Below are 16,323 nucleotides of genomic sequence, written 5' to 3' on the forward strand. Positions count from 1 at the left end.
ACTACCTTTACAGCATTATATAGCACAGTATTAAATTCTGGTGGCATTCCTTTGGAAGCTAATGCTTCCCTATGTATGAAACAATGTACCCAATTCATATCCGGAGCTACTTCCTTGACCATAGAAACAACCCCACTATGCCTGCCTGCCTGCCTGTAAGGGCACAAGCTCCATCTGAACAGAAGCCTATACATTTTTCCCACTGGATCCCTTTGTGTATTATGTAATTATTGAGAGTGTGAAATATTTCTTCTCCAGTTGTTTGGGATGGCAAAGTTCTCCGAAACAGAATATCATCATGAATGTTGTTATCATGCACATATCTTACATAGCATATTAACTACGCATCACCTTGTAACATCAGTAGTCTCGTCTGTTTGTAACGCATAATAAGGGCTCTTCCTAACTCTTTCGATTAACTGAGATTCTATGTCACCTGCCATATCATTAATTCTGTGACCGACAGTGTCATTTGAAAGAAGAATGAAATCATCTTTTAGTCACTTGTTGCCAAACATCATTTTTACCACATCTTTTATAGCTGGAAGTAGCAAATTTTCCCCAATAGAATGAGGTTTCCCTGTTCATGTCCACAAACCATGCAGTTACAGCAACAGCATTATGACACAGTGCACTAGATTTTCAAGACTCCTGATACCAAATGCATTCAGGTGTAGGCCATCCCTCTTATACAAATCCAATCTTCCCTGAAGCTCACTCTACACATCCAAAAACTTGCTTCTATTTCTTCTACCTATGCATCAAATTATTTGCCATTATAGCCCTTCTTCTTAATTCATTTTTATCATATCGAGGTAAACTTACGATTTTCACTTTCTCACTCTTCACTCTTACCTCTTCAAACAACCTTTTCATATCCTCTCATACTGGACTTATCGCTAGTTAAGTCGTTAGTACCTTTACTCGTTAGTACAATTACAGTCTCATTTACTTTTCTTTTCTGTTTTTGAATTGCTTCCTATATATGCTTAATTTTCATGCCGGGAAAACTCAGAGTTATAATTCACTCATCAAGAGCATGTTTTATTATAGAGTCACCATACCAAATAACTTCCTTCTTTTTACAAACAACTTCACTTACCTGATTTCCATTCCTTCCTGACTTACCTGTTTCCATGCTTTGCTGTTTCTTATCTTATTTTGTTTGTTAATTTTCTTTTCCTCCCTAAGTTCATTTAAAGGCTGCTAGACTTTTGGTAATTTCTGCATCATCTCTCTAATGATCTGCTTTAATTTTGCTATTTTGGAGGTTAATTCATTTTCATAAACATCCTCCATATCTCCAATAACCTCATTAGTGGGGCTAACCTTCTTGTTCTTGCCTGCAGTGCTGCTCTTAGCATTATGTTTGGTGTGTGTTTTTGGTACCATTTTAAACTTATAATTATTATTGGAATATCTTAATAAAATTATGTTATAAAACACTAATTTTCTAAGGGAAAAACACAATAAAACAGGCAAAAATCCAATTTTACATGTGCTAAATTCACCGACCAACCACAATGTATCTTTGATTATGTTGCTATATGCCTCCAAATGCAGTTAACAAGTTTCTTTTTCTCCTCAATTTCTGCTCATCCACAGTATTAACATACTATATCTATGTTGAACACACTCATATGTGGGATTAGATTACAGTTTAAAACAATTATTCTGAGCAGCAAGATATCATCAGCAAATAGCTGTATGCCCTCCCAATCTTTTTCAGTGTGTCATTAGTGTAAAGATTGAATAACAATAGACTGATCCCTAAAATTGCTACCAGTTACATTAAATCTTGCAGATTCACTCCCCCCCCCCTACACACACCACTTTTTTGGTCTGTCAGTCAATTATCGTTTTGTCTAAGTGACTGTTTATAATCCAATCCTTCATCTTTCAACTACTTACATAATGGTCTTCCATGCTGTATCCTGTCAAAAGCTTTTAACAAAGTCCAAAAGCATCATGATGTATTCATTCCCCTTGCCTAACTGAACTGTAACATTATCAAGTGATTCAAATATAGCATTTCTTAGCAAAAACACATGCTGTCCATTGCAAAGTATAGACTCTCTGTTCTTGCCAACTTTTCCAAAATCTGCACCACCACCACCACTCCAGAGGAGATTTTGAATACCTTGTTCATTTCATTGCTAGTAAACTCAATCCTGTTTTATTTCTCACAAAAGAAAGAAACTATTTCAGTGTTAGTAACCCAGATTTTTTATAAGCTTTCTCTTTGGAGAACTGTATCTCATCATGATCACATTACATATATCGCTTCTCAGCATCCTCTTAAGAATTCTCTTTCACCAGGGGTAATTTAGGTTGATTATTGACATCTCTCTAATTAATCACAGTTGTCTTTGCTGCTTGCATTTTCTATAATTGCCACTGTTCGTTAGAATTTGTATCAGTAAATTCCTCCTACTTTCTTCAGAATCTGTTAAAACATGTAACTATTCACTACACTTCATAAGCCAACTTCAGGCACACAGAACACATTTCTTCCACTCCATTACTTTTTTTTCTGCTGCTGTTATTTGGAACAGCCTTCTCTTCTTATGTATTTTCAAAGAGCATACAACCTATATGCCTCCAAATGCAGTTAACAAGTTTCTTTTTCAACTCAATTTCTGCTCATCCACAGTATTAACATACTATATGTATGTTGAACACACTCGTACGTGGAATTAGATTACAGTTTAAAAAATTATTCTGAGTAGTAGTGAAATTGTAAATTTTAAATGAATTCAAACTACTTCATCAGTCATCTAGGATTTATTTTTTCTTTAAATAAAAAAAAATAGTTTGTCAAAAATAAATAAATATTTGTTTTGCATGCTTTTCCATTCCAGAGATGTGAAATCTGTTTTGGACTTAAAGGTTCGTTGCATTATTGACATTGACCTGGAATTACTGTCATCTACAAAATTGTTGTAAAATATAAAATTGTAACTGAGTAGTAATAATATTGGGAAAATTTTTCATGCTCATGACCAGTTGCATGACTTCTGTGACTCCATACCTGAAGAACTTTTGATATAGGCAGAATGATGCAGTCTGTTAAAGTTGTTATGGACAGCATCATTCAGACTGGATAACAAAAATGCATATTTAATAATAATAATAAAAAATACTATTTCCTAAGTTTTTGGGATGTAGTGGATTAGATTACAAACAAAGCTTGAGCATAAGTTTTAGTATTAAACTCTTCAGATATAAAATAATTATGTTCTGGTTTAATAATTATATATTCTAGTTTAATTATTAGAGATTTCTTTGTAGGTATGACTATGAAAATTGTGATGAAGGACCAAGCACAACAATGATGTCCAATTTGGAAGAGCTTATAAATAGTCCTTCTTTTATTGGAAAGATCTACACTCATGGAGACAAAAGTTATACTGTAGTAAAAGCTGATAATTTTGAGTATACCGACCCTATTGATGGCAGTGTAGCTAGAAAACAGGTATGATTTTTATGATCATTTTATATCACAGTAGATATAAAGCTTACCTTATATGGCGACACAAAACTGTGAACATGATATGGAGGAGAAAAGGAATTGATTTCATCATCAAAGCCTGTAGATCCAACATTCACTGATGTCTAGTGCTGTGTTCACTATTTTTCCCATCTCTTTTGGCCTATTGCAGATTACTCACAGTCTCTCTCTCTCTCTCTCCACGCCACTCTTTTACATCATCTACATGCTGTCTTCTGGACATCCTCTTCTGCTGAACATCAAAGATTGGATCTTTCTGCTGTCATCCATCATGTTGATATGTCCGAAAAAGATGTCCAAATTTTAATTAGATTCTTTTTCTAATTAACTTTTCTGTAGTTTTGTATCTTGTGCATTCATCCATTTCATAGAACTTTTCTATAGCACATTCTTTCAGATGTCATATTTGCCATACAGAGTGACTTAATTTGAGTCTGTGAATATGCATATATTTTAGTATTCTCAGCATTGTTTCAAGCCTCATTGCTTTACTTTTCGTATCTTATCTATTTGCCTGTGGGCTTATTTTTGCATTTGTTATCTGACTTCTTATCTACTTTTTCCAGACTAAATTATGTATTATATTTCAAAGTGATATTGTATACCTCTTTGCTCTGTCGATTCCCCTTATTCCCAAGTACAGAGTGATCAAAATTAAAGTTTTCCTGTTTAAGGTCTTGTGGAACACCACCCAGTGATCCAAATGCTGCAAAACTTTGCAGGAATACATTTTGTGTCACATGGACATGATATGGGGAGTCCAAAATTCACCACCAGGGGGGTGCTGTATAATGTACGCAATGCAGATGTAGTAATTTTTCTGTGTGTGTGTGTGTTTGTGTAAGAAGGAGAAAGCAACATAAGCATAAATAACACATTTTTATTCACTTCCATTATGCATTCACAGGCATAATGGATGTATTCACATTATTCTGATATGGTCCTAGTATGGTACAAACTGCATTCTTTGCACAGTGTGTTTAACAGCAGAATGCAACTGGTTGAGATTGATGTTGTGCACATGCTGTGTTAGTTGTATTTTAGCACTGACAAGTTATATTCCAATAAACCCTGTCTTTTGAGATATCTCCAGAGCCAGAAGTCGCAGAGGGTCATATCAGGTGAACGAGGCACCCATGCAGTGGGAAACACACGGCTGATCACTCTGGCTTCCATTAAATGTTCTTGAAGAATCTCCTGTACAGATCGACTGATATGTGGAGGGGGCCCCATCCTGCATGAAAATGACTAAATCCATGTACAGGTGCTGCTGTAGCTGTGGCACAACAAAATTGTTTATCATATCATGATATCTCTTAGCAGTAACTGAGTAGGTCACAGGACCCAACTGGCAAATTACCTCAAAAAAAGAATGGTTTGATGATAAATGAAGCTGCAAACCCACACCAGATAGTAACTTTGGTTGAATGCAAAGGAATTTTTTAGATTGCATGTGGGTTTTGCATATCTCATACCTGGCGAATTTAGGTATTTGTAGCTCCATTCAGGTGAAAGCGAGTCTCATACTGAAGTGGATGATTTTGTCTCCCCACAAAATCATCCACTTCAGCAAAGAATACTAAAGCAAATGTCAGTCAACTTAAGTCCTGTGGGTGCAACTCATGTGTCAGGGTTATCTTGAAAGGGTAGAAATGCAGAATGTTCCATAGAATTTTCCAGACAGTTGTATACAGTACATCTGTGTATCTTGATACAGCACGTGCACTGCAGGAATCAGTGCTGTTATTCATGGCCTGCTCCATAACAGCAGTATCAGCTTCATTCACTTGTGAACTGATTGGTTTGTGACTGCTGCCAGGTCTAACTCCCAATGATCCAGCTTCTTCAAAACGACTAATCATTTGTCGCAGAGCACTTGGTGATAGTGGACCTTGTCGACATTTGTTCAGGTGAAGAAATTCTCAGAGTGCAGCAACAGCATTGCAGTTGTTTAGGTAGTACAGCTCCTTAGATTTTTTCTTTAATGTTCATTATCAACCTGTATCTCTTTCCTTTCCTTCTCTTCTTAACATCAGCACTATTCTTTCTAGTTATTCTTCAATAATGACCATGCAATCTGCAAACCTTTAGGTTATTGATTCTCATACCTTGAACTAAAATATCCCATGTATCTTCCTTGACATTAATATTTGATGCAGTGTAATCCTCTCTCTTCTGAATTCTGCTTACTTGTCTTTTAAATTTTCTTTTATTTATTTCCTTATTCTTTCTGTTAATATCATAAAAAGTATAATATCCTAAAAATTATAATAAAATATAATAAAAAATAAAATATTTTAAAAAATATATCTGTTAATATCCTACCTCTGGGTGTAGTGAGGGGAGTCAAGAACAGGAATACAACCAAGAAATATATTGGCCCAATTTAGAAGTCCAGGTGACCCTTGGATCTCAGAATCTGCACAGGATCTGATTAGGAGAAAAAGACTGAAGATTACAAAAGATTATGTAGAGAGGTTATAAAACACATCAAGGACAGGGAAAAATATTATGCTAAGAAAACTGAAGAATCAGAGTTCCATGTGAGGAAGCCATTACAAAAGTATGTTATGGTCAGTGCATGAGCTTATGCACAAGTTTAAACCCAAATCGAATATCGTCAAGGACAAAATGGGACAGTACTAATGGAAGAACAGAAGATTGAAACAGATGGAAAGGGTTTTAGGAGAAACTATACAGCAGGAAAATGAGACCCATCCCTAGAGGAATGTTGCATTGGAACAGCCTCCACTTACACCTGAAATTGAAAGAGCAGTTATGGCGCTTAATAACAATAAAGCTGCAGATGAAGATAAAATCCAGACAAAGGTGATTAAAAGTATATCATGGATTGATTTATAAGGATATGGAAGACAGGAGTATGACTAGAGACAGGAAGAAGCCAGTATTCAGATTTTGAATGATCTTTAATATAATCTTGCTTATGTAAGACCCACGGAACTGTTAGTTTAATCTCTTACACCAGCAAGATTTTACTAAAGATTATTCTTAATAGGATTGAGGGCAAAGGGAAAATCGAGGCTGAGATGCCTGAGAACAGGCAGGTTTTTTTTTTTTAGAAAAGGCACAGGCTACCAGAGATCAGATCCTTAGGCAGATCATTGTGCTTCATGGACCATTGAAAAGCTTTTGACTGCATTTAGCTTATGATATTGGTGTGTGGGGAGGGAGGGAGGAAAATGTAAGTAATTGGTTTTCATGAACATATTCTGGTTGAAAGCTAACGTGTACAGTGAGCAGAAAAGCCACAAGAACATGTGGTGTTGGATTAACTCTGTGTGTAAAGGCTTAAGTGCTGTGAGAACATCATGATGCAGGCTTAATGGATTGTATATAGCACTCAGAAAGGATTAAAAACAGAATTTAATTCTTCCTATATTTCGTCTCAGTCAATGAGACATCTTCAGGGATTACAAAAAAACTAATGTAACATAAAAACAAATAAACATAAAAACATGATGTTCTCACAGCACTTAAGCCTCTACACACGGATTCTAATCATTCATGGAGAAGATATAGCTTGCAAAGTCAAAACTACGACTATCTAGGCAACTAAATAGGCTGGCCTTTTTAAAAAGATGTCGGGATACAAGAGTAATACTGAACTGTGTTAAGCTAAACATCAGCTTCCACTCCAAAAAAGCCCTCCGCATTTAAAACCATGCCAGCTTGGCACTACTGAGGGAACAAATCGTCGCTACTCGTGCCACCCTCTCCGTGACGAATGCCGCCATTGGCTCCTTACAATCGGAGCTCTCTGCTGTATTTAACCCTGAACATTGGTCTATTCTCTCTGGTATCTCGGAAGCTTACGCACAGAAAGAATTTCAAAAAATAAACATATCAAGAAATTTAACAACCTTTGTAAAGCCAAGCCACAACCACAAATTCAACCGCTCCAGACAGTAGTGAACTTATCGTCCAAAAGGCTCAGTGACGATGCTGTCACTGAGCCTCAGCCACAATTTTTCGCGGTCGCTCTGAAAGAAGTGCCGGTGCTTAATGTGATGTTCAACGTCAAACGCGGGATCTGTCGCTTAGCGCCGGAGATAGCAAACAACGTCAGATTTGACGTCACTAACATCCTCGCCCAGTCTTTGCCTCCTAAAAGTAATTTATCGTCCTCCCAACGCACTGCTCTCATGAAATTATGAAAAGAAAAAAGTATCGTTATCACCAGAGCTGATAAGGGTAATGCCACGGAATACAATCCAATCAAAAAATGGAGATTATCCTCCGAGATCGCTCTACCTACACCCCGCTAAAACATGACCCCACAAAAACACAAGTTAAAAAACTTACTTAAAAAAGTGTCTTCCTGGCCCCCGGAAATCACGAAAAAACTCGAACCTTTCTGTTCCCCTCCCCCCCGAATATACGGTTTACCAAAAATCCACAAATCCAATTCCCCACTAAGACCTATAGTAGATGCCACTACAAACAGCTGGCCAATTCTCTGACCTCCCCCCCCCCTCACTGCACTTTCCACATCCTATATAAAAAACTCTACCCATTTCAAAACCCTCATAGAAAATTTAACCTTAAATAACACAGACATATTGGTAAGCTTTGACATCTCATTGTTTACCAATATTCCCTTAATTGATACCTTAACACTCTTAAAAAACGTTTTTCCTTCTGACATCTTAGATCTCTTTTCCTTTGCCATCTATTCCAGTTATTTTTTTTGGAAGAACAAAATCTATAAGCAGATAGAAGGAACCGCCATGGGTTCCCCCCCATCACCCCCCATTGCCAATTTTTATATGCAAGATTTTGAAAAACGAGCCATAGACTCAGCCCCTCTCAAACCTTCCATCTGGCTAAGATATGTAGATGATGTGTTCTTTATTTGGCCTCATGGCCCAGACACATTAGAAGCCTTCCTCAGTCACTTCAACAGCCTACATCCAAGAATTCAGTTCACGATGGAAAAGGAAAAGAACAATTGCTTACCCTTCCTAGACACCTTAGTTGCACGCCTCCCCAATGGTACACTTTCCTTAATGGTATATAGAAAACCCACGCACACAGGCAGATACATCCACAAACGCTCCGACCACCACCACCCTGCTCAACAATATGGCATTATTAAAACTCTTACCAAGAGAGCCCAATCTTTGTTCCAGTGGAACTGCCCTATGCTTGACCAACTATGCTAGACCACATACACAACACTTTCCTCTCCAATGGCTAGTGATCACAGCATTAGAAAAATAATCAGTTCCTCTCCCATTCTCTTCTCTTCAAAAAGAGTTTAGAAATGCCGTCACCATACCTTACATCCATGGCACATCTGAAAAAATAGCCAAGATTTAAAAATAAAAAGATGCAAAAATAATCATAATTTAAAATTCTGAATATTTTTACGTATTGTTTATGTTAACATGTTTATTAGTTTTAGTTTCATAACACGCATTGTCGGCACTTGCAATGTGCCCGTTATTGAAATTGTTTTGTCAAAAATGATATGTAAAGAAGTTAAAAAAATTGATGTACTTACCAGATTTGATATTTGTATTATTTACAGGAATTTTATTGTAATTTAAAATATTCAGTTTTGTGTTTTTATGAAGACATTCTCTCTTGTCGCTAACGGAGACAACGTGTCAGCCATTAATTATACCTAACTTCTTGCTTACCAGTTTCATGGAGTGCGCATGCTCGCCGAGAAGTTTGATGTGTGATTGACAGCTGACAAGTTCGGTATCGAAGCAACGAGAGAGTAAACAGGATAGCGTTCGGAAGGAATTTAGAATACAGACCAGCAGATATTTAGATTCAGAGGAACTTAAGTTTTTTATGTGACAGTCGAAGGAAAATTAATAGTATATTCTGAAAAAGGAATCGTGGAACTATTAAGTTTTAATGTGGAATAAGTATGGGGATAAATAAAAGAAAATATTGCTATATGCATTTTAAACGGAATATTGGAGGAAACACTAATTGAAAGATTTATAGTAGATTCCAAAAAGGGAATCGTAGGACTGTAAGTTTTTTTTTTAAATGGAAGAGTTAAAACAAGACTGTCAATGAGTATTAATGAATAAAAGAAGAATTTGCTATTTACGTTGTAAAGGAATGTTCGAGAAAACTCTGATTAGGAAGTTTCATCTGTATTAAGGACGTTGGATCTGACTATTATTTCTACTGAAGAAAAGAGACAAAATTAAGTTCGGAAGAATTAATGTGTGTTACATAAGTGATGAGAAAGGATCCTGTAAAAATGAAGAATAGAGTCATATATCTTCTGAAAAGGGCCTTGAGAGAAAGAAACTGGCTATGAACATTTTGTGATTGTGCAAACAAAGTGTTTAGTCTAGTCTTAAGTGTAAGTTTATTTTTAAAAGGCCTTGGATCCAATTAATTTTTGTAGTTAGTTATGTAATATTTGTTTGAAGTGTATATATATTGTTTTTGTTATATAAAATGTGTTTATTTTGGTCTTGAGTCAGTGATTATTTGAATTCTGAAAGAAAGAGTTAAGCTCATTGCACCAATTGAAGTGAACCCTTGTGCATATAATAACATATAGGTACACTCGGAATTAAAAAAATAATTGTTAGAAACAGAGATCATCTCTATGGTAGGATTAAATATTATGATAATATCCTTTCTATATAAAAATTCACAAATTATTTTTATATAGAATCACACATCCGTGGCACATCTGAAAAAATAGCTATTAAATTTTTTTTAAGATTTAAAAAAAAAAAAAATACAACCTACACACAGCATTTAAGCCCCACTGCAAACTTGCTACCCTCATCCGCTCTACAAAAGATCAGCTTCCTCCTCTCTCAGTGCCTGGAGTCTATAAAGTACCCTGTTCCTGTAAACTGGCGTACTTTGGACAGACAGACAGACAGATCAGCTACTATCCGTCTGGAGGAACATAAGTCATACATCTGCAAGCTAGACTATGGTCAGTCAAGCCTGGCTGACCATGTCTTGGATACAACCCACAGGATCTCATGGAAAAAAACCACCATGCTCCACCACAGCAAATTCAAAAGAGAAAGACTATTCTTAGGATCAGCAGCAGCTCTCAGGAATCAACCAAATCTTAACAAATATGGTTGCATTAAGCTTCCTAATATTTGGGAAACGCTTATCACCAGAGGTCCCACTTTACATTCCAGGCCACCTACAACCGCCCTTAGAGGGCACTCCACCTAGATGGGACTTTAGTATCTCCTACGTGGTTGGACTTATTAATGTTTGTTATTTGTTTTTGTGTTACATTAGTTTTTTTGTAATCCCTGAAGATGTCTTATTGACTGAGACGAAATATAGGAAGAATTAAATTCCGTTTTTAATCCTTTCTGAGTGCTGTATACAATCCATTAAGCCTCCAACATGATGTTGGATTAATTGATTGGCTTCAGGTAGTGAAGGATACCTACTTTCTCATCTATTCAGAAGACATACATATAACACTGGATTTGCTGAAGACAGGAATTAGGATAGGTGTCAGATTGGTCAACAATCTGAGATGTGTTGATATGTTACCCCTCTGTAATGATAGGGATAGCTAGGATGAATCCTTGACAGAATAATGAGATCATCAAGAACAGAGGACTTAGCTCAAACCTGGTAGGAAGAACATTATGGTTCTTGAATCAATGTTCCATCTAATTTTTGCTGGCTCATATGTGCATGAAAAGCATTTTGTGTGCAAGTTTTCAGCCCCAGACTCAATGTGTTGTGTACTGTAATTTTGACATTTTTAAGGGTTTAACACACTTAAACCGCTAATGCAATATTCCTCATATTAATGTCGCTCTTTTTTTGTCTAGCTATGACCTGTAAAATTGTGAACGCTTAAAGCCATGTAGCTATAAAAAATCCATCCCCATTTATATGGTCGAAGTGACCATGCTATCTAGACAGTAGACACCCAAACAGATATGCCTCCACAACTTGTTGACCTCAGTGTCAGTTTGACCACATGCTGCAAGCTTAAAGTAACTAATTAAAGTGTATTAAGTTGGAATGGGTTAGAGTAATATTAAAGTGGCAACATTAGAGAAATTACTGAATAACTGTCAAGTATGATTTAACATATTTGTTATTTTTATAGTATGTTCAAAATTTATTGACTGTAAATTCTGAAAGCGAAAATTTTGTGCACACAGTTACTAGGCATGTGCACTCATGCAGCTTAGAGGGAACATGTATAGACTGAAGGTTTTGAAAACAGTTGTACGTTAATGGAGAAATAATTCAGAAGGTCAGCAAATTTGAGTATCTGAGATCACATTACTAATGTGAAAAATTGCTCTTCAGTAGAAACTTATTAGGAATGGCTAGGACAATAGTCAAAGACTTACCTAAAGTCTGGAAAGACAGATTTCTTACCAGGAATAAACCTGAGGATTCTGGTTGGAGCTGTTTTTGCCATAACTACTACCTTTGGATGTGAAATTTGAACATGAAGAAATCTAATAAAAAAAAAAGATAGATGCTTTTTAGATGTGGTGTGATAGACTGTTTGAGGATCCAGTACACTGCAAGGTAGACCAACAGATGAGTCCTAGAAAGCATCAGTAGAGCTTTAAAACTCCTTAAGGCACTGACTGAAAAACTCCTTGGGACACTGACTGAATTTATATATATATATATATACACACATATGTATTATGTATGTATGTATGTATGTATGTGTGTGTGTATATATATATATATATATATATATATATATATACATACATACATACACATACCGGGTGATCCAAAAGTAACAGAAAAAGTAATAATTCGAAAAGTATAGACAGTAGCACGATGCAGTTTTCACAGAAAGACATGGGATTTTTTTAATAACAAACAATTTTATTGCCAGAATAGTTACATTTGTCACCAACAGGTGGCACTGTAGCGGTCCCGGAGCTGCTACCTGTCACTATTTAAACCATGAGGTACGTAAATTTCAGATGTAGTGAATACTGAAGTTAAACTTTCAGCATTTAACGTTTATTACTGAATTAAACTTTCTGCCAAGGTGAGGCATGTTATCGTTACAAGGTAAAGCACTTTTAGTTAAGCTGTATTATCAGAACTCCAAATGTGCAAGTGTGGCTTTGCGCCCCTATCGTTCGATGTGGGGTATTAGAAGTAGAAAGTGACCAATGTCTTGTTCCTCACTGATAGCTATGATGAAAAGGTTTGAGGACACTGGCAGTTTGGAAGCACATACAAGAAGCGGGAGACCCAAAAAAACTATTGCAGTTGTGCACAAGGTCGAACACAAGACGACATACAATCAGCAGCTTCCACACATGGGGAATGCAGTGCACGTGAAATTTCAAGACGAACTGGCATTTCATTCAGGACTGTGTGGCGATCACTCAGGATCATCCTCAAGAGGTATCCTGACAAAATCCAACACGTACTGGAACTGAAACCAACCGATTTCGAGAGACGTCATGAATTTGCAAATTGGGCTTTTCAACAGATGGTAAACAATGCGGATTGGCTGTCAAACGTCCAGCGGACTGACGAGATGCACTTTTTGCTTAATGGAAGCATAAATGTACACAACTACTGCATCTGGGCAAGAGAGAACCCACACGCGATTGTGGAAACCCATTTACATGAGCCAAAGGTGACGGCGTGGTGCGGGTTCACTGCGTCATTCATTATAGGCCCGTTTTTCTTCGAGGAAGTCAACAGTAGTACATTTCAAACTGTTTCTGTCACAGGCGAGCGTTATGCAGCGCTTTTAAGAGACAGCATCATTTCCTCCTTGCAAGAGAGGCAAGTGTAACATTCATGCAGGATGGAACGCCTCTGCATATCGCAGCATGATATCGCGACATTTAGTTTCCTAAATGTCGATCGCCGCATATGCTGCGATCGACATTTAGCGATGACCGTGTCCTCAGCCTTGTGTTTCCCACAAGGTGAAAGGTCTCCAGACCTTTCACCTTGTGACTTTTGGTTATGGGGCTACTTGAAGTCACATGTGTACAGAGGTCGCCCGACGTCACTGGCCATGTTGAAAGAAGTTATTCGCCATTGTGTGACAGCCATTCTCATGAATGACAGCCGTCACATTGAACATTTATAATCCTAGCTGCGTTGCGAACTGTGCTGCGCCACTGTACAAACTACTGACACAATTGAGTTATCATTCCGTTGTATAAGACTCTGATCAGACCACACTTAGACTATTGTTCTCAGATTTGGTCCCCAGGATTTGAAGGGGATAAATTAACTGTGGAAAGGGTACAGAGGCGGATAACAAAGATGGTTTCAGAACTGTACATTATGAGGATCGACTGAGGGAATGTGGACTGCAGAGTTTGGTGGATAGAAGAAGGAGAGGTGATATGATCGAGACTTTTAAACTGTTGAGAGGCAGTTACAGGGTAGAAATTAGAGAGTTCTTTCACTTGGTGGAACGACGGGAAGGAGCGATGACAAGGGGCCATCCTGGAAGTTACGAAAGGAGGCTGTGCGCAGGGGGGTGAGGAGTGGTTTCTTTGCATGGAGGGTGGTTGAACCTTGGAATGCATTGCCTGAGAGAGTGGTTGGAGCGGGAACGGTCAATGGGGTTCAAGGAGTGGTATGATAAACTTTGTGTTTCCTAAAAACGACCTCCCACGATGAGTCTTTTGACTCCATGGAGGCCTGGATAATAATATTATGACTATGCATATGAAATTGTAAATTTGCTCCATAATATTTTTTTAATTGTTTTCATTGTAGGGAATACGTATCGTATTTAGTGATGGTTCAAGAATAGTAATGAGACTAAGTGGTACTGGAAGTACTGGAGCTACAATTCGTATGTACGTAGATAGTTTTGAAGCAGATAAGACCAAGCATAAACTTAGTGCTCAGGTATTCATTTGCATCTTTATTTAATTCCCATGATTAATTTTATTTACGTTTGACATATTTCCCTAATTCAAATTAATTTCATGTGCCAATAAATGATTGTTATTCTAATAGATTCGAGCAGCTTTTTATTTTAAGGATATAACAGTTTCAAATAAGATGAGAGTGCTGTCATCTTTCCTGTCTTTAACCATCATGATACAAGGGTCTGATTCTGCTCTGTTAGCTAAAATTGTGAAATCCACATTTCGTTGAACACTAAACTTTTTAGTTTTCAATGTATATGCACTATATGGTAAGAAAAATAAAAGTCCCATTCATTTGCTGTACATAGGTACTTTAGAATGAAGGTAATACACAAACAACAATATGCACTTCTGATAACATACCAAGAAGTTAAAAAAGAGACAGAAAATAAGTTAATTTGTTAGTTTAATATTTATTACATATTTAGAGTCTCTGTAGCTTAGTCATTAATAATGATACCCTTTGATTGGAAAAATCTGAGATTGAACTCACTTGTGAAAGCTTTTCAGAGCAAGATGAGTTAGCTGGTCTCATATGGAGATTGTGGATTTTTTTTATTCATGGAAACTGAGTTTTTCATCCCATAAGACAGCTAATTGAGAGAATATACATAATTCACAGGCATAGAGATTTTGCAGATAGAATTAATCCTCCTATCATTGTGTTAATTAGGTTATTATATAAATCCAAGTTAGTTGGCCATGACAGACAAATGGTGCATGTTGATGTTTAGTGGAGAAAACACAAGTCTAGAGATAATAACTGCCAACTAAATTTATTTAGCTAATAAATTAAGCCAATATTTTATCTTGGTCTCCAGGGCATCTTCATAGGCACAAAGAAACACTAAGTATGCATACAGGCACACTAGTAGGAAGGCAAATACAGACAGAGTTTGAAAGGCAAGATCATTCATTCACTCATCACCCTCTATGGCTGCAATGATGGAATTTTGCTGAAAGCCTCAAGAAGGTCTTCCAGGTTTGAGGTAAAGCAAGACAGCCAAATTTGTTAAGATATAGCAAATGTTGCAATGCTGTGATGGATTATAAAGATAATCTCTCTGATTTATATCTGCTCCTGAATAAAAGGGCAGTTTTGTTTCATTCAATCCAGTGATTCATATCCATGGCTTGATCTGCTACACCAGAATGACTGTTGTGTAGATAATGGACATATTTTCTATGTTTCTCCAAACAGATATTGGCAGTTCTTCCTATTTGTCCAAAATACAAAAGTTTGCAGGAGTAAGAAATACTCTAGACATGGTCAAGATGATGATGCTTAGGATGGTCAAGATGATGAAGGAAATTCGTTTTTTGAGCAGTTAAGGGTAGTTAATTTTTGGTATGAATTTGAAGATCGGTTCATATCTTTTTATAAAACATGAGGTTTTTTTTTTACATGCCCCAGATGTAGGGAATGGCAATGGATTTTTTGTGTTCTGAATTTTGGTGGGGGCAGAGGTTCAGGTTTGGGGTAAGAGGAGAGCCATTGGCTAAAAAGTGTCCCACATGTGATTGAGTTCTGTGGAGATATTAGTATGGTCAGAGTTGCTGGAGATGGGGGGGGGGGGGTAGTGATATGTGTGAGTAGCTTTTCTGTGGACTGAAAAGGATTAGGTTCCATCGGGAAGTCCAGTGACCAGAGTGTCAAGGAAGAGCAAACAGTTATTTTATTTTCATTTTGAATGGTGAAAAGGAAAAAACAGTAACTATCTGCCCTTCTTTGAGTGTTAGCCATTGAGGTGTGGCTAAGAATGTCTCCAACATATACCAGCCATATGGCCAAACAGGGAATCACATCCATGTAGCATAATCATATTGTGAGTTTGAGAAGGGTATAGTTTAGGATTGTGTTTTCATAGCGCTCAATGAAAATTGATAGGAACCTGTAACTGTGCCTTCAGTCTGCTTATGGGT

The 16,323-nt window shown here is 37.0% G+C and overlaps 1 protein-coding gene across 1 annotated transcript in view; it reads left to right on the plus strand.

Moving 5' to 3' along the window:
- Pgm1 (phosphoglucose mutase 1) overlaps positions 1–16,323 on the plus strand; it is a 359,120-nt gene that overhangs the window by 326,655 nt on the left and 16,142 nt on the right. The window contains exons 8-9 of the mRNA XM_090410682.1: positions 3,292–3,475; positions 14,243–14,377. Of these exons, the coding sequence (XP_090266808.1) occupies positions 3,292–3,475; positions 14,243–14,377 (319 nt within the window). The remainder of the gene's footprint in view (positions 1–3,291; positions 3,476–14,242; positions 14,378–16,323) is intronic.

The sequence above is a fragment of the Typopeltis vanoorti genome, chromosome 20 (genome assembly GCF_054136105.1).
Source record: "Typopeltis vanoorti isolate ZY-2024b chromosome 20, IOZ_Tvanoo_1.0, whole genome shotgun sequence".
Classification (NCBI taxonomy): Eukaryota; Metazoa; Arthropoda; class Arachnida; order Uropygi; family Thelyphonidae; genus Typopeltis; species Typopeltis vanoorti.